Source organism: Engystomops pustulosus, chromosome 2 (genome assembly GCF_040894005.1).
Source record: "Engystomops pustulosus chromosome 2, aEngPut4.maternal, whole genome shotgun sequence".
NCBI lineage: Eukaryota > Metazoa > Chordata > Amphibia > Anura > Leptodactylidae > Engystomops > Engystomops pustulosus.
In genome coordinates, this window is record NC_092412.1 from 118,274,219 (window position 1) to 118,292,784 (window position 18,566).

General features: G+C 38.5%; 1 protein-coding gene across 4 annotated transcripts in view; it reads left to right on the forward strand.

Annotated features, from left to right (window-relative positions):
• The first annotated feature begins 1,829 nt into the window (after positions 1-1,829).
• Positions 1,830-18,566, forward strand: part of SPNS2 (SPNS lysolipid transporter 2, sphingosine-1-phosphate) — an 89,417-nt gene continuing 72,680 nt past the window's right edge. For 3 of the 4 annotated variants that reach the window (XR_011853176.1, XM_072136148.1, XM_072136149.1), the window contains exon 1: positions 1,830-2,347. Coding sequence is in view for 3 of the 4 variants with exons in the window: in XM_072136148.1 (XP_071992249.1) it covers positions 2,077-2,347 (271 nt within the window). In the remaining variant the exon portion in view is untranslated. The remainder of the gene's footprint in view (positions 2,348-18,566) is intronic. The other variant, XM_072136150.1, reaches the window with a different exon arrangement.

The following is an 18,566-nucleotide window of genomic DNA, read 5'->3' on the forward strand; positions in this document are numbered from 1 at the left end:
AATGCAAGTCATTTATTTGCCAGGAGAGTATGTTCATATAAATACTGATAGGAAGAGATGCATGGCGGCATTTATCTTCTGGAAAATCTAAGCATTGATTATGTGGAAATCAGGGGGTATATAGGGATCTAGCATATATAACATAATAGGTGTAATATGCAAACAAGTTTTCCAAGATGGGACATAAAAGGTGTATGATGTGTGTACTATGCTCTCTATTCCTCATCTATATAGATCATTAACATTATACTACCTGCAATCCAGTTTGCACCACCAGAATGTGTATCATGGATATTGAAGCTTGGCATAGCAGTCAGCGGCTGGGTACCGGAGGTGTTTGAGAACATTCTGCAGGGATAATCTCATCTGCTTGCACAGACGAGCACAATAGTTTGGACAGCTAATCACATCTGCATTAATGAAGCCCTGAATACACTTAATGAATAGTACACAGCTTTTTTCCCAGTGTAAATGTGTTTCAATTAGTTCACTGTAATTCGCTTAGCAGTTACAACAATTCACAAGAAGTTAACAGAAACAGAACTACATATGATATATATTAGCTGGACTTCAGAAATATTTAAGATATTCCTTAGGGTCAGCATCTTCTTTCATTAGCAGAATGATTTGCAAAGTGATGAAAGGGAAATTCCTAGGTTTAACACCATTCATTACTATACTCAAAGATAGATAGAGATACGAGATAGATAAAATAGATAGATAAGATAGGGATATAAGATAAATAGATAGATTGATAGAATTACGATGACATTGGTAAGATAGATAAGATAAGGCCCAGGAGGACAACAAGGTAAAAGTTTCCACAGATCAGACAGCAATTAACTCCCTGCAGTGCAATTTGGACCTGAGTTGTGCATGAGGGGGGTTCCCAAGATGTAACTTTACTTGTGGCCCCATGTAAAATCCACATTGAAGGTAAACAAGAAGACAGAAAGATATGTGTATTCAATGTTTGGGTATACAATCTTTTTTCAAGCAAAGAATATGACAATCCCAGCAGATACAGTATACATATAGTCATACAACAAAAGTACTAAATTCATGTAATATTAATTTAATATAAAAAGTGCCCACATATATATATATATATATATATATAATTTAACTACATACCATATATTTGCTAGGATTGTCATTTACTTTGCTTGAGAAAGGTTGAGTAGCAACACATTGCAGATTGAATAAAATGTCACCTTTATTTACCATTTTGGAACACTTTGTTTCGCATACATATAATCGGATCTTGGCCAGGACCCTTGGCTTTTCATTTACATTTTGGATGTCTATTTTCACAGTTCTGCTCTTGATTTTCCTTTGATAGATAACAGACATTGTATGATTAGATATACAATAGATAAGTAGATATTAAATAAGGAGAAACATGGGTAGATACATTAGTGATGAGCCAGATAAGAAAGAAATAGAAGCTAGATTATATTGAGAGATGGATAGATAGATAGCTAGATAGATAGACATGACATGTGTTAAGATAGAAATATTTATGTTTATACATTCACAATTAGGTTACTATTGTGTATCTTAAGATGCAGCCTGTACCATTGATGCACAATATATTAACCTTTCATGAGATGAGACGATTCATTCTCTAGGGCTGGCTCTCTGAATAGATGAAGCGCTAATGTAGAGCATCAATAACAGAGAGGTCACGTCAGCTCCTCATGTATTGTATTGTACAGTCAGTAGGGTAACCGGGAGGTGGCGCTGTGCCCACCACAAGGAATATACCGCTAGACCGACGCACTATAAGAATCAGGTGTCGGCTTATTCCGAACCTTGGTAGAGAGGGCGGAGCCAGGAGTGGCCGTCCCCCGCCCGTACACACTGCCACACACCTCTGCAGTAGAGGGGAGGACGCTCCAGGCTGAGCTGTCAAGTGTCACACACGGCGGCCACTCACCGGGGATGCAAGGCTGAAGCCCGCAGGACTACTCACACTCACTAACGCTTTGTCTCATTCATTGACGAGGAGCCGGCACCGTGACTCTCTTTCATCCAGCTGCCCGGAATCACTGGCGGAGCTCCGGGCAGCAGCTCATGATGTGCCTGGAGAGTGATGGAGCGGGCACGGGTGGCAGTAGCCAGGACTGTATACCAGGAGCCGGGGACGGGGGTGTGGAGACCCTCTCTGGGAGGATGAACCCCATCACCACTGTTCTGGATATGAAGTCCCCAGAGATGGAGAGCCCCAGCAGTAAAGGCAGCCTCCCGGAGAAGCCCCTCAACATGAGGCGTGCCAGGGTGGCAGCAGCGGGCATTCTCAGCGTGGGCAACGTGCTCAACTACCTGGACAGGTACACTGTAGCAGGTAAGAGACGCTATGGAGGTGTGCTGCCACCTATATATATGCATTATGAGCCATCATTCCTTTCTTTAGCTCATACAATCCATACATCCCATCTTATCCTCTATAAGCGCAATATATATATATATATATATATATATATATATATATATATATATATATATATGGTATTTTGGGACTCACACTGCTTTCTATTATTTCTACTACTTAATGTTTGATGAAACATAACAACTGCTAGAACTGGATGTATAAAAAGTGATGGTAGAGTTGATGTCTCCAAACTCCTCTATAGGGCTTATATCCTGCACTATGACAAGACACTATAATCTGAGGTCACTGGCATTGTTTGGATGAAGCACGTTCAACAATTGGGAAGCTTCAAGGTCAAATACCTGCTCCCACTTTACAGATCTGTGGTGGATATATGTTACAATAATCATTTACTGTAGCTCAGATAAATACATTTTGCAGATTATGACACTGAATTGGGGATGCTTCATGATCTTGGTTCGTGTTGTCCTGTAAACCTTAGATACACCATATCATTAGTGTTATCTAATAATGAAGATAGAGTTTTGCAGCATTGCAGTTCCAGTGGAACTAGGCATTGAAGCTTGTTTCTAGACTAAAGGCCACCAAATGTGGCAATATGGCTACAATGTATTCATCAGCATCTTAAGGACCAAACTGGATTGGTTGATGCTTTCTGGTCCTTTCAGATTAATTTGTGATTCAGGAAGAGCAGAATAAGGTGCATAGATGATATCTGGGTGATAATAGATCAGACAATTGCAGATATTATCCAGTTGTAGATTTTAGGTGTAAAAGTCCTTATTACGCTCTATTAATTTACAATAGTCACAGCAGGTTAGGAATCTTACAAACATTATTAGTCTAGTATGTTACCATATAGTGGATACATTGTGGATTTTCCCAGAAAAATACCGGTATACGATTTTACACTATCATCCACATGCTTCAGAAACAGTCTGCAGCGTATGTTGCCCTAAGGTGTGCTTTTTACATCTACAGTGTGAAAATGTATTTCATGGATTATTATTACAGATTCGACACACTGGGATGCATAGGGTTCAATCTACAGCAAAACTTCAGTGATTCTGCTGAATCCACAGTAAATCAGCCCTGTGTGGGCATACGTTACATAGGGTGACTACAATCTTCAGGGGTAACCATATGCAGAACCTGGAGTGCCTATAACAATCCAACCTTATGTAAACACTTAATAAAATCTTTCCCCTTCCCAATGGGATATGGGTGTGAGATAAGAGAACAGAGATGTACAGTAATAGCAGGTTTTGTTGTCCAGGTTCCATGTGTTCTTGATTTAGCTGTTCTGCAATATAAATTATGTACTGTAGATGATATTCCTTATAGGGGTGATCCTTTGCTTTTTTCTTTTTTCTCATATTCAAGTGGGAACATGTGCTCCGTCCCTAGTCATTATTGGATTGGAATTCAATCAATAGGCACCAATGTGTATTGTTATCTTATTGATCATGTATTTTAAGGCATAGAGTGTACATTTATTTTTAAAACCTATTGTAGGTGAGATTTCTAAATGAATAGACATTGATTTCATTCTTCAGATTTAGACTCATAAACTAAAAAAACCCCACTGCTCTGTTGATGTTTGTTTTCTCCTCTCAGTATTGCCGCTACTGTCAGCTCTATTATTTTTGCAGTTGTAATAGCTTGTATAGAGCTGCTAGTATTGTTCTTATTGACAAGTCATTCCATCACAATCACTGCAGCTTCTAGGGTGATTACTTTGCTTCTGTAATGTTAGAAAGGGGATCATAATATCATAATAGATTGCGTTTCTTAGCTTCCTCCTGCTTGTAATATATATATATATATATATATATATATATATATATATATATATATATTAACCTTTAACCTCAAATTCAATTTCTCTTTGTTTCTTGAAACAAGCTAGTTGTGCTTATTGGAAAAACCTTTCTTAGGCCAGAAACACTAAAGGCTGCAGAATTTCATGCAGATGTTCCTTGCAAGTTGCTGCTGCAAACCCAGTGCGTAGGCAAAACCCACATCACTCATTGAAGTTGAAGTCATTTTGTCCCCATGTGTACCTGGCCTCCAAGTTTATATCCATATTGGACAAATATTCTGAGATGATATGCTATGAAAAGTCCATGGTTCGTCTTCCTGAAATTCACGCTGACATAGCCTCCACTATAGTTTTTATTGATATTGCTGCCAATTTTGCAAGCATAATTTATTACACTACTGCAAAAGGTAAAATTGCTGGTGAAAATCAAAAGCATATATTGATATCCATAAGATTTAAAATCAGCTGCAGATTTTTTTTTGCAGTGTATGTGTATGGATAAGATTGGTGGATTTTAATTGGCAACAATTTAGTGGCGCAAAATCAAAAGTGACTGCGGAGCAGAAAGCAAAAAATGGGGCAGCCCTGTGAAGAAAGGATCTAGTCTTAAGATTGGGTGCAAAACAGACCTGACTGCAAAGTCTATATAAATCCACAGAAGCAGCACTCCTGAAGAACATAGCACTCAGAGTTTCATGTGGAAGTACTTTAACTCATTTTCTTATGCTATTATTTCTATACCTGTCACAAGAACCAGTTAGGTGGAGCTCTTTGTGGACTTGGTTGGTGTAATCTAACTGCTAAATTTGCCAACAAGACATACACTCACCGGCCACTTTATTAGGTACACCATGCTAGTAACGGGTTGGACCCCCTTTTGCCTTCAGAACTGCCTCAATTCTTCGTGGCATAGATTCAACAAGGTGCTGGAAGCATTCCTCAGAGATTTTGGTCCATATTGACATGATGGCATCACACAGTTGCCGCAGATTTGTCGGCTGCACATCCATGATGCGAATCTCCCGTTCCACCACATCCCAAAGATGCTCTATTGGATTGAGATCTGGTGACTGTGGAGGCCATTTGAGTACAGTGAACTCATTGTCATGTTCAAGAAACCAGTCTGAGATGATTCCAGCTTTATGACATGGCTCATTATCTTGCTGAAAGTAGCCATCAGATGTTGGGTACATTGTGGTCATAAAGGGATGGACATGGTCAGCAACAATACTTAGGTTGCTCAATTGGTACCAAGGGGCCCAAAGAGTGCCAAGAAAATATTCCCCACACCATGACACCACCACCACCAGCCTGAACCATTGATACAAGGCAGGATGGATCCATGCTTTCATGTTGTTGACGCCAAATTCTGACCCTACCATCCGAATGTCGCAGCATAAATCGAGACTCATTAGACCAGGCAATGTTTTTCCAATCTTCTACTGTCCAATTTCGATGAGCTTGTGCAAATTGTAGCCTCAGTTTCCTGTTCTTAGCTGAATGGAGTGGCACCCGGTGTGGTCTTCTGCTGCTGTAGCCCATCTGCCTCAAAGTTCGACGTACTGTGCGTTCAGAGATGCTCTTCTGCCTACCTTGGTTGTAACGGGTGGCGATTTGAGTCACTGTTGCCTTTCTATCAGCTCAAACCAGTCTGCCCATTCTCCTCTGACCTCTGGCATCAACAAGGCATTTCCGCCCACAGAACTGCCGCTCACTGGATGTTTTTTCTTTTTCGGGCCATTCTCTGTAAACCCTAGAGATGGTTGTGCGTGAAAATCCCAGTAGATCAGCAGTTTCTGAAATACTCAGACCAGCCCTTCTGGCACCAACAACCATGCCACGTTCAAAGGCACTCAAATCACTTCTTCCCCATACTGATGCTCGGTTTGAACTGCAGGAGATTGTCTTGACCATGTCTACATGCCTAAATGCACTGAGTTGCCGCCATGTGATTGGCTGATTAGAAATTAAGTGTTAACGAGCAGTTGGACAGGTGTACCTAATAAAGTGGCCGGTGAGTGTAGTTTATCGAGCTATGCAGCAAATAATGGGGATTCATATCGTGTTTTTTCCTCTTTGAGCCCTGTGACAGTGTATGTAAGCATTTCTTATAGCTGGACATTTTCTGTTTGCACTGCACAGTGAAATATAGGCAACAAGTCCAAGAGTTCACATGACCAAATGTCTTGTCTGAATCATATTAACTTACACATTGATGGTTCTCTCCAACTAGGTGTAAAAGAGTGAGTTAAATAAGCAACAAATCTTAAGGGTCGTTCAACCTTAAAATCGATTAGTTATCCTTAGAATAGGTCATCAATATTAGATTGATGGTAATCAATTCTAATACCCTTCAAGCAGGTGATCTATGACTGGTGTGCTGGGAGTCGGCCACCCATTGATTTAATATCATGTTAGGTGATCAGTTTTTTATTAAGCTGAATAACACACATTTTTGCTGAATATTCTGCTCTTGGTAGTCCACCATCAAACCTGGTTCTACATTAATCCATTTTTTTTTGCTCATAAGGACCACAGCACACATATACTTGAGGTATTTTTAAAGAAAACTAATCATCTGGTCATCTAGGATTTTGCTGGAGTTTCAATCTGCTTTGTTGGATATTGTAGTACTTGTGCTTAGTGTAAATCCCATTAGAGTCACCTCCTATTCTATCATTCTTTAAAGAACATATTATATTAATGGCCCAGAATCTGCTGATTAAAGGAAAAATATTCTACTGCTAAATGTCTTTGAATATATAATGGATTTTAGCGAAGGATTGCCAATATTGGCTGATAGCACTGTGCACTGTAACATGCAGCATCCAGCACCTGCATCATTGTTGTCCTGGAGTATAGTATAGTATTACCTTTAATGTTCGCATATATAGCTTAAAATTGTGAAGCTAAACATTGCCCAAAAAAAGACATACACTAATACAGCTATATACTAATACAGCCAAATCTACATTAATAGTAGAATGTATCTGTTGTGTGGGCAAATTGGGTCAGTAGTCCATAGCCAGAATTTACACCTCATTTTTGCTTATTGCTGTATAAATGTAATAGATTAGTATTGTATTGTACTTTAGAAGCCTTTCCAAAAAAGACACTAGGCAATCATATATTCAGCAGTATCGTTAAAAATCATGTTTATTGTTGCCATAGAAACAAAGTATTATTTTTGTAAAGTCATTCATTTGACCCCTTTCCCTTAGGGCAGTGATGGCAAACCTTTTAGAGACCGAGTGCCCAAACTACAACAAAGACCCGCTTATTTATCGCAAAGTGCCAACACAGAAATTTAATTTGTGATTTATGCTCCCTTCTCTGTCACAGTTTTCGTTGATACCAGTGCTCCGAGGACACCAATATAGCAGAAAATAGTCCCAGGTAGAGCTGTCACTTTAAAATAGCTCTGTGCACAGCAAGTCCTAGGCTGTCTGGGACTGCAGGAAGATACCTGGAGTCATCTCTGGTGATGGCCTGGGTGCCCACAGAAAGGGCTCTGAGTGCCACCTTTGGCACCAGTGCCATAGGTTAGCCATCACTGCCTTAGGGCATTTACCTATGAATGTAGTCTAAATTCAGTTATGTGTTGCTCTTCAATAGTGTCATGTGTGTATTTACTATTGCATTGGGATAGGTGTTTATGTGAGTACTTTGCATACTACTAAAGAGTGTGTATCCAGCACCGCAGGTTTAGTGCATGCTGAGAGGCATTTAGCGTAATCCGTCTACTGCCATACATATGTTTTGCTCTTTACAGATGTCGTCTGTCTGAGTGTACAGTATGTATGATAACCTATACTAGGCTCTGTCATCAAAACCTTCATATCAGATATGTATCTGGAACCATCCATAAAAATGCTGCTGGGGGCTCTTGTGTGCTGCGCTGTGTAGCCCCACTAATCTGATATTGATTGCTTAAACTAATTACTGAACTACAGGCAGTCCCCAATCTAAGAACACTCAACTTACAGACAACCCCACATACAGACCTCTCTGCCCACTTTGGCCTCTGTTGACGTTCTCTGGATGCTGGTAATTTACAGATTTTTAGCCCCAGACAGCATTCGTCAACATATCATCAGTACTTGCAGTCAAGCATTATTGAGAATCTTTGTTCCCATGACACCTAAAATCCTGTTGTCACAGGGTTGAAAAAAATACTTTTCCTGGACTTGGGCCCCCTTCCCTTTCACACTGATTAGGGGGGCATATATTCGATCACAAAATGTCCCCATAGACGGCAATCTCGCATAGCTCTGCAGTCACCGTACCATGCACAGGAAAAAGATCATGCTCTATGGAGAGAGGAGGGGTGATCAGCGCTTATCCCTTTGCTTCTCCAGAGCATGTCTGTGTGAAAGAGGCCTAACACTGTTCTGACTTAAATACAAATTCAACTTAAAGGAAACCTGTCAGCAAAAAGGTCAATTTTAGCTGGTGACCAGTTCCAATAACCTCACGTTCCAAAGGCATGTTGATTTCAGAAATGCTTTTGTCGTCCATCTGAATAATTCCAGTGCTTTTTAATTGTTTCTTTAACATTACCTGACTCCCTGTCAGCAGTGTAGTGAGTTTAGGGGGAAAGTGGGGCAGTTCAAATGAGAATTTCTTAGTGGCAGTGAGCTGACGTAATCGGGGAGAGGGAGCGGGGTAGAGGCTGAGAGAAGGGGAGGGCGATGAGTGAAGATGAGGGGAGGAGAAATTGAGTAGAAGACTACTTATGCCATATAAACTGCCCCTTACCCCCTGGACTCACTACACACTGCTGGCAGGGAACCAGGTAGTGTTAAAGAAAAATGCACTGGAATTATTCAGATGCACCACAAAGGCATTTTTTAAATCAACATGCCAGAGGCTATCGGAGCCTGTCATCATGTAAAAATCATCTTCCTGAAGACAGGTTCCCTTTAAGTTCAAACCTTTAGAACCTCGTACATAACCTGGGACTGCCTGTAATCCTATAAGAACTCGTATTTGTCGAATACCCAAATAGCAGACAATCTGCCATTGTTCTCAAGCCACCTAAAATTCTTAACACTGAATGTGAAGGGACAAAGAAATAAACTTTTGGCATAAAACAATAATTCAGCATTTGTTTTGGTCACATTTTATCGCAGCATATCTATTTCTTTTCCATTAACCACAGGTATGTGAAAGTTATTCTGAATTTCATGCCAACATACTGGCTGATTTGCTAATTGCTGCCCCAGTTGAAGAGTATTGCCACATTTTCTAATATTATAACAAAGCATGTCATTTCCAATGAATGATAGTCATGTAAAATAGGTAGAAGCGTCTCTATACATTAGTACATAAGCAGGTAGGATGGGATGTCTTCACAGGAAAGGAATGTCTTCTTTCAAGTGTGCTTGGAATGCATTAGGAATGTAATAATCACCTGTAACACTCCTGCCTATATTTTCTATGATCCCTTGTGAGCTTGTGCTAAGACCCAAATGAGTAGAGAAGTAATTCTATTTCATTTTTAGTAATTGCAGGAGTCTTCTGGCACATTATATTGCACTCCTCTGCTTAAACGTTGATGGGCATAAACTTGTGTAAACACCCCGTGTCTGTAGTGACTAGCAGCGATTAGGTTAGAAAGTGTACATTCAGTAACAGGCAGGACAGCATTCCATATCAGCAGGCCGGTGGCATGTCCACCCTTGTGTGCTTGCCTGTGACAAAGTGTCAGCCAGCCAGGAGGTGTACACAATAATCTCATTAACACCAAGTTATCTGATTACAATGTCTTCAATCATTATGGGGTGCCAAAAGTTAGTGACACTTGTAGTAAGGCAGAAGATGTTACTTACAGTAGACTAATATTTCTTTAGTATATAAATTAAGACTAATTTTACTTTAAATTAGTCTGACTTGTCATCATAAACATGACAATATAATTGTCAAATAGCAAAAGAAGGCTGAAGAAAGTATGGTACTATTGGGCCACTATTACCACAAGTATGTAATACCAACACCAGGAATTCTGATTCAACTCCAAAGTTTAATAGTGAATTTAGTCACAAAAGACATAAATGACACAAATGGCATATATTTAAAGTCCTTATGCCGCATTTTGGTTCTCTAGGACCCTTCCTCAAATGCCGGCAGTCTGTGCCCTACTTTTTTCGTCGTCTTTTGCTACTTGAAATTAGCAGTCCCTTTAAGGTGACTGGCGTTTTTGGAACCTGGGAGCTGCAAGGTACCTCTACTTTGGATCCATTTGCTTGGATTGGCATTTCATACTACGCTGTTATGGTGATACACATTTAACCAAGAGGCTACTAGGTGAGCTCCTCCGTATCACTAAAGGCTATAATTATTGTGCCTGATGATATCACCCAATGCGCCGTCCTCTGTTTTTGTTTTTTTACTTTTCTTTAATTTAACATTATTGTCAAATTGCAGTTTCATGTCTTTGTGATTTCATAATTTTAAGATATTCTGTATTTGAAAAAAAGAAAGAAGTTTAGAAAGTTGTGATTAACTTGGCTAGCTTCTTGTATACAAGGTTTGCAAAGAGCAAATGAAACTGGAAAAAATGTGACTATATGACATATTTAAGACGGTTCATTTCTGTCTACTTAGAACAGAGACACAATTAGCTTAAGGGAACGACAGTCATGTATATTTACTGAGGCATGCTATGTATTCAGGTTAGATCAGGTTATTATCATCACTTATAATCACAAGTTTTGGGATTTTCAGATATTAGTGAGGAATGAATTGACGCCTTTGATTTTATGACCTTCCAACATTTCTTTCACCTGTAAACTATACATATGGCCTCCATCATAAGCATATCTTCTGGGCGAAATCTGCTCATTTATATAGAAAAGAGCATTTTGGGGACCCACCGGGATGGTCAAATGGTCCAGTGCACTCTCTTAGTATAGAAGTATACTTAGTATAGACGTAGGTTGATGGTTGGATAACCTTTAAACAAATTATCAGATGAACAATTGTTCTACTGATGTACCGGTATTTTAATACATATTTACCTTTAAAGACATCCAATATGACCATGCAAGTTTACTGACAATGGGCAAAGGACAGTGATTTTCCTGGGAATGTTCCTTCACTGATGTTTTCTAGGAAGGACAAAAAATTCTTAGTCACATTTTGTCATTTTCATCTTATGTTTTCCGAAAGTGGTTGATTTTCATCATCATCAAGGGGACCTTGCGTGTTGTCATATTTATTAGGCACCAGTACATTCATAAATACCACTATAACCAACTGTAAAGTGTGGACAAATTTAGTTAATGGAAATTTGCCATCACAATTAAGTAAGGCCCTTACTCATAAATCCACTTACTGTGACTGTGGTACTTTTTGATTTGTTATCCATGGCCTTCTTCCTTCCAAAATAAACTAATGAGTAAGAAGGGCTCTTGGGGGGGGGGGGGGGGCGTTACCAGAGCCCTTCCGTGCTGCTGCTTCACCTGATGCTGCATTCTTCAAAAGCCAGTCTCCCCCTCCCCCTTGTTTCCTGTGTAATTTCTCCCTCTGCCTGTTGTAATCTCATGCAGTGGGAGGGGGAAGTGCTCCAGCACAGTGTAACAGATTGTGGAGCTACAGCACGTAGAGGCTCTGGCTTATCATTCTTAATTTTGATGATAGATTTCCTTTACATATCTGTTGATGGTGGAAACATTATGTAGTAATACGCAGTAATATGTTATAGCTCCATTATCACCTGTATTGCTGTTAGCACAATAGGATTCCATTTTTTTTGGCCTGTAATATGGACCATATGAATCCGCTTATGGTTCCCACACTATCTCTGTAATATGTCTGGTTTTGCCTGCTGCCAAATTGCAGTCATAAATGATGACTCTTAAAGAAAATAGGATAACGTGCATTGTTAAGTAGTTGAATACTGAACATTCTAAGACACTAAAAATTGCAGCATACTTTCTTTCATCTGTTTTAGGCTATTTCTCTCCACCGTAGAACAAGCCAAGTTTGTACACATCTGGGGCTTGTTTTAAAAGCAGAAATCTTTTTCAATATGGATTGTTGGCTCAGTATGAGGATTGTGTGAGCGAGTCATTGATATAAATTGGGTTGAGCTAAAGGGTAGTAAAACTGAATACTTAATGTAGGAAAGCAGCTATTATTTTCAGGCAGTGTTTATAGTGATCAATGCCATTGATATGTCGTATGTATTGACTGCTGAGCCAAGTAACACACAACATGTTCCTTAGAGATCTCCCATTCTAATTTAGTTCAGACTGAGTTCAGCACCAGAAAATGTGTCTTTGATTAGAATAGCTCATTTCAAGTACTACTTTGGGGTTCAGTTTGAAATCAGGATGCAGCGTATGGGTATAGTGGAATGTAGCTCTGATCATACACCATGTATGGTGGTTGAAACATAATGGAAGACACATTGCTTCTTGAATGAGATGTGTATTTATGTATCTTTTTACCTATATGGGATCTCCTACTCCTGGTGCAAATGTTATCCAAACTCATCTTTATTATGTTGCATGATCTTAGGAGTCCTGCCCTTGCATCAGTAAGAATCTATGCATCAGTAAGAAGCTATTTAATAAGAAAAATTGTATATGGTCTTTTTCAGAGGTGACAAAGTTTTCATTAAACTTATAGTTATATGAACAGTATGGGTGCTTTATGAAGGCAGTCTCTGTGCAGTGCTACAGAATATGGAAATTGGTTTGAATGTAAAAGAAAGTGGAGGTGTACATGTTGGAGCTTAATCTCTCGCTAATGATAAAACTTAAAATATAACTATAGCAATTTCAAATATAACCAGGTTCACATGAATGTATAAGAAAGTCAGAGTTGCATAAATTACCCACAATTTATTTTTCATTTCTGTGTTTGTAGAAGAGAAGCACACAATCTGATTTAGCCCTTTACAAAATGCTTTAAAGGAAGGTGTTGCATATTAATTATGAATTTAGTAAACTATATTTATTAGGACGATATCCTGCAATTCTCACCTTGACCACTAGGCTTGACAATTCTGTTTGAAATGTATGGGTAGTGGTAAACACTCAAGACAGACAGCATTACAGTAGAAGATAACACCATCATTGCCTCTACTAATGACTATATAAAACTCTCCATTGACCTCAATGAGTCAGCTTCAGATTCTTGTTGCTGATATATATGAAGCTGCTGTAAAGCATATATCACAAAATGTTGTTACTGGAGCTGAGGAAGGATGACCAGGATAAAGAGGAAATAAATCTATATAAGACATGCAGAAAACAAAAAAAAAACTGTAGTTCATTTAGTTATGTTGAGCAAAACAAGATTAGGTGTCAAAACAAAAATTCCCTTTAAGAATAGACAACAGTTGGATACTAGATAATAAAGATTCCTGCTCCGTCTGTATTGAACAGATAGGATTTATATCATGGACATGTATTTAATATTATCTGTGGAACTGAAGATATTGTCCATAGACACTGTTCGTGCCTAATGAATAAACTACTATGGTCTCTAATGGCAACGTTTTCTCTGATCAAAAGGCTTTGCCCCTATAATTGCAGCTGTAATGCACTTTGCCAGTGTTCTTGTACTTCATAAAGTCTTCCCAGTCTGCTAATAAGATGGCTATTGTTAGAGGAAAAGATTAAACAAAATCCCAGGATCGCCATGATAATGCAATCACAAGAATACAGTGACTACTATCAGACCATCGTATAGTGAGAGCTCTGTTTTCATTCATTGTGGCTCTTCATTTCACTCGAAAACAAGTGGTGACGGTCGTCTAGAATGAATGGGGTGTTTCTGTCGCTTTTTCACAGTAATATTGTATATAGCTCTGAAAATATCTCACTCATTCTTCTATATCACTGGCATTACCACGCATGGCAAAAAGAAAATGACTCCATACTAGTAGAGTCATGGGGACATATGTACCTATTCTCTGGCTTGGCTTTTTCTTCTTTATTTGTGACTTTATTTGCCGAATGTAGACTTCTTCTTCTTATAACCCAATTCGAGATTTTTTTAAAAAGTCGCGAATACTTCTGAAACTTTTTTAAACAAAATTATTAATACAATTTACTTCAAATCTTAAACAAGATACAGAAAAGCCAAACAAAAATAGAAGGTTTTTTGCATTGTGAACCAAACATACCTTGAGAATGCTGTAGTGACACTGATGCAGAAACATATTTTGTTTGATTCCTGATCAGAGTGGTTTTTCTCAAAAAACAATTATAAAATTCAGGACCTTGGATTAGCTGGGTGCCCTGGCTGTCGTAAATAAACACATTACTTCCACATACACAAGAGCTTCCTGAACTGTCCAGACAGGACTAATTAACCTGAGCTGGATGACTCATACACAGCAGCTGGGGGATGTGGCAGCGATTGATTACTTCTGCCTGTCAGGTATAACACAGTGATGACGTATTCTCAGCTTAGGCTGAAGCAATGCATAAATCTGGTGAGGATGGCCACAGGAGCAGCAGATCCTCATTTTCACAATTTTATGATATTTTTTTTCAGCAAAACCACTCAGTTCAGGGATGAAACAAGATATGTTTCTGCATCAGTGTAGCTACAGCATTCTCAATGTATGTTTGGTTCATAACGCATAAAAGCAAATGGTAGATTTCCTTTAAGATACATGTGCCCCACTGAAACTCGACAGCAGGGATGTACCACATAATATGTACCCAGTTAGACCACACCAGACTTCATTTTGTCATTTTAATACCGCATTTTTGTAGTTACCATTAAATGGTATGTCTTAAATTCTATGTAACGTTATATTTGTACAGTATATCCCTATTTCTTCTCCTGGAAAATGTTATTAATGTAAATTTAGTCAGGTATTGTTATGCTAGCAAATCTAACTAGGGCGGAATGGACCATTGCACACCTTCAGTGTCCCACATTTTTGAACCCTTGTGAATTTCACGCCTCTGTGGAGCTTGAGCTTCATGAGCCATTATAAGCTGAGGATGACTGTCTTTATATTGCATTGATAAAGGGTTTATTAGCTTTCATATTTATTGAGAATTAGAGGGTGAGGAGTGTGGAGAGAACGCTGGGACAAGAGGGAACATAAAAGAGCACAAAATCCTAGTGTAGTGTTTTAAGAACATTTAAATGCATAGTAAGTGACATAGCAAATGAATCAACTTATTGAGTTGCGATATGTGTAAAAAACCATGGAGACAGGTAGAGGCTGCTTACCTAGAGATCAGCCATGATGCATTTTTCACTATCAGCAACTGTGAACAAAGGAAATCTGGAAATTAACCCAAGGGTTTCGGACCTGACTCTACAGGCCCTACTCTCAAAGAATCACTAAATGAGATGATTGTGAATTAACATTTTTTTTTACTGTTCAGCTTACAACCTAAGTCTTCGTCAGGTTTCCAAGAAAAAATGCGGTGTACAGCTGAACAATAAAGAAAAATATGCTATTTATTCACAATCATCTCATCTGGTTATCCATTTGCATATTTATTGGTTGAGATGCATGGAATCCTTACATGTAAAACTGTTCCTTACTGTGAAATTTCCTTCAATCTCTGCTTCCTTTTACAATGGAGCACTTGTGGTGTGAAGAATCTCATAATGTGGTAACCACATGTCTCTTTCAGATGAAAACAAATCAGATCTGCTGTAGGTAGCTTCTCCACAAACACTAAACATTACACACCTTTCATTCACATGAAAACTTAAAAAAATATGCCACATAATGCATTCACTTGTGTAGTGATATTATAGTATAGAAAAAGGCTAATCCAGTAAAACTGTCTAGTGAAGTTTTGCGTTTCAAGCATTCTTTAGATATTTGTACAACCCGCATGAAGGAAAGGGAAAATGTTCTGGTATAAGCTTAGGGTAAAAAAAGAAAGTGTAAATTAGATTAGACAGTCCGAAGCGTAGCCAGACTGACCATTCAACATTATACTACACAGTCTGGTCTAACAACAGTTTAGTTTATCAGAACCAATTGCATTTACAACATACACAACCTTTACATTTTTGCTGCATACATTCCGCTGCCTACTTTACGTCTAATAAATGTGGCCCTGTTCTGCTTATACCACTGTCTGGAGATCCTTTTTCACATTCTATAATGCTGATAAGGACATTATCATGTTAATTACAGCCAATATACCCAATATATGTGCAATGGTGTCCTTATCTAAGCTCTATAGCTGCTTGGATGGTACATGAATGGTTTCATAGTGTAGCCATCTATCCCATTAAATCACAGCCATTCGTTGGGGATTACTGTAATAGGATTTCATACAGCTGGTAAGCACAGAAAAGTAGCATTGTAGTAAGGCGATAGAACAAATCCTGGCAGAAAGAACCAGGAAAACTTTCCTTCTTTGGAAATCATTCTTAGATTTGACGTAATTATCATCATTATCATCACCAGCATGCTATAGGAGGGATTGCAAAGTCTCTAAATGAGGACATGGTGTTTTATATATCAAATATAAAGTGTAACTTTTGTACAGAATGGAACCTATAAAAAAACATATCAATCTACATGAAGCAGAATTGAGTCAATTGTTAACCCGATCAACTTAAATCTACTACTTTAAAGTATGCCCTGTACCATAGAGAACTGTGTGCCAGTGAACCAATGCTTGCAATGTATTAAAATTCATGAGAAACTGGAAAATCTACAAGTAGCTGTCCTAATTCATCTTTTTAATTGGAGGGAGGAGTAGTGAAAATATTTTTAGACAGCTTTAAAAGGCGCTGAGATGTGGGATGTTTTATAGTGGCTCTGCAGCCTGACTTGTCCATCTCCTTTGCTTTTCTAGAGCTGTATGGATAATTGCAGACATATGACAAATAGAAACGGAAATGTTTTTTTACACTTATATTTCTTTGAACTTCAGTGCCATGGTGGAAAAAGAATTAACCCTGCACTTTCCAGGTTTTTATAAGTATAAATGTTCTAACTTAACGCTTTCAGTTTATGCATCATGAGATTTACACAAATCTTTCTACCAGTTGACTTGTTATTTTCTGTCTGTAGTTATTAAGTACAATAAGGAAACCTGTGTTCACTTTTTGATAACCACTAAATAGTGCAACTAAATAACAGTATCCACTATACTTCTTATGCAGAGCTGTATTGCCATATAAGATGGCGCAGTCCAAAGATGGTACCAGAAACATTCAGGATCTTTGACTTTATAAATTCCAATTACACTCTGCCATCTTGGTTGTACCAAGTGTATAGAGGTCCATAAAACTGGTATGATAATCTGTGAAGTTAAATTTTTACACAGCAGACAAAGTTTGGATGAGATGTATGTCCGGTCAGTATTGTACATTAAAATATAATTTCATAAATTACAGCTCCATCAGTGGACATTTAGCCGCCACATTGAATTTGCTATCACTTTCAGTATGGGTGGTCATCTGTAGCAGTTTTGTACCCCAAAGCTTTCCAGGGCACTAGATGACACAACGTGAAATGTCTACAGGTCTGTGTTAAAGTAAATCTACCATCTGTTCATACCTTATAATGTAGCGCCCCTGACAGAATCCTATTTGCACCCTGATGCAGGATCTGGCCTTGTAATAATTTTATGGTGTAATATTACTAAAAATGATGTTTGAAAAATATGGTAATGTTCTGCAAGTTCAAGTGCAGCACATTAGCATGCTTTAAGACATAATTTTTAGGAAAATGGGACCATAAAAAAATCTATTATAAGGCCAGACCCTGCATAAGGGTACAAAGAAGATTCAGTAAATGATACTGTTTTATAAGGTATGAATCCGATTTCCTGCTACATTAGATGAATGCCAGCCAAGCAATGGCTGAACAGCTGACCATCTACAATGTACAGAGGTATTTAACCTGTTTCCTAATTTGGGAAGAAAGTATGGGCCATGTTAAAATCCTTCAAGCCCCTCATTATATATTGTTCGTTCTCCTTGGCTCTGTGTTCCCCTTTGCACAAGACGGCATTAACCATGCAGTTTCCTTTGTAACTTTCACTTTCCTCTTTGCGTTGTTTCCGAATGTACCATACTTCCCCATACCAGTTTACTCAACATGTTAAAGTGTGGCTGCATTTAATACTTCCAAGAGAGTTAATCATTTATTTCTCCAGACATGTTTTTGTTTATTAAGGAACTGTTTCTATTCAGATGATAAAGTAACAATGTTACCATATCCTGAGCTTCACACATCTCCTTTAATTTGTCTGGTAACAAATAGACGTGATGATTTATCTAAGATGGTGTCAGACTTGGTCTTTTCATCAAACTCTGGAGACTCAAATTCTTCCCTTGACCTCAGGCACGTCCTTTTGTTTATCTTTTTCCCACCCTTCCCATGTTTAACATAAG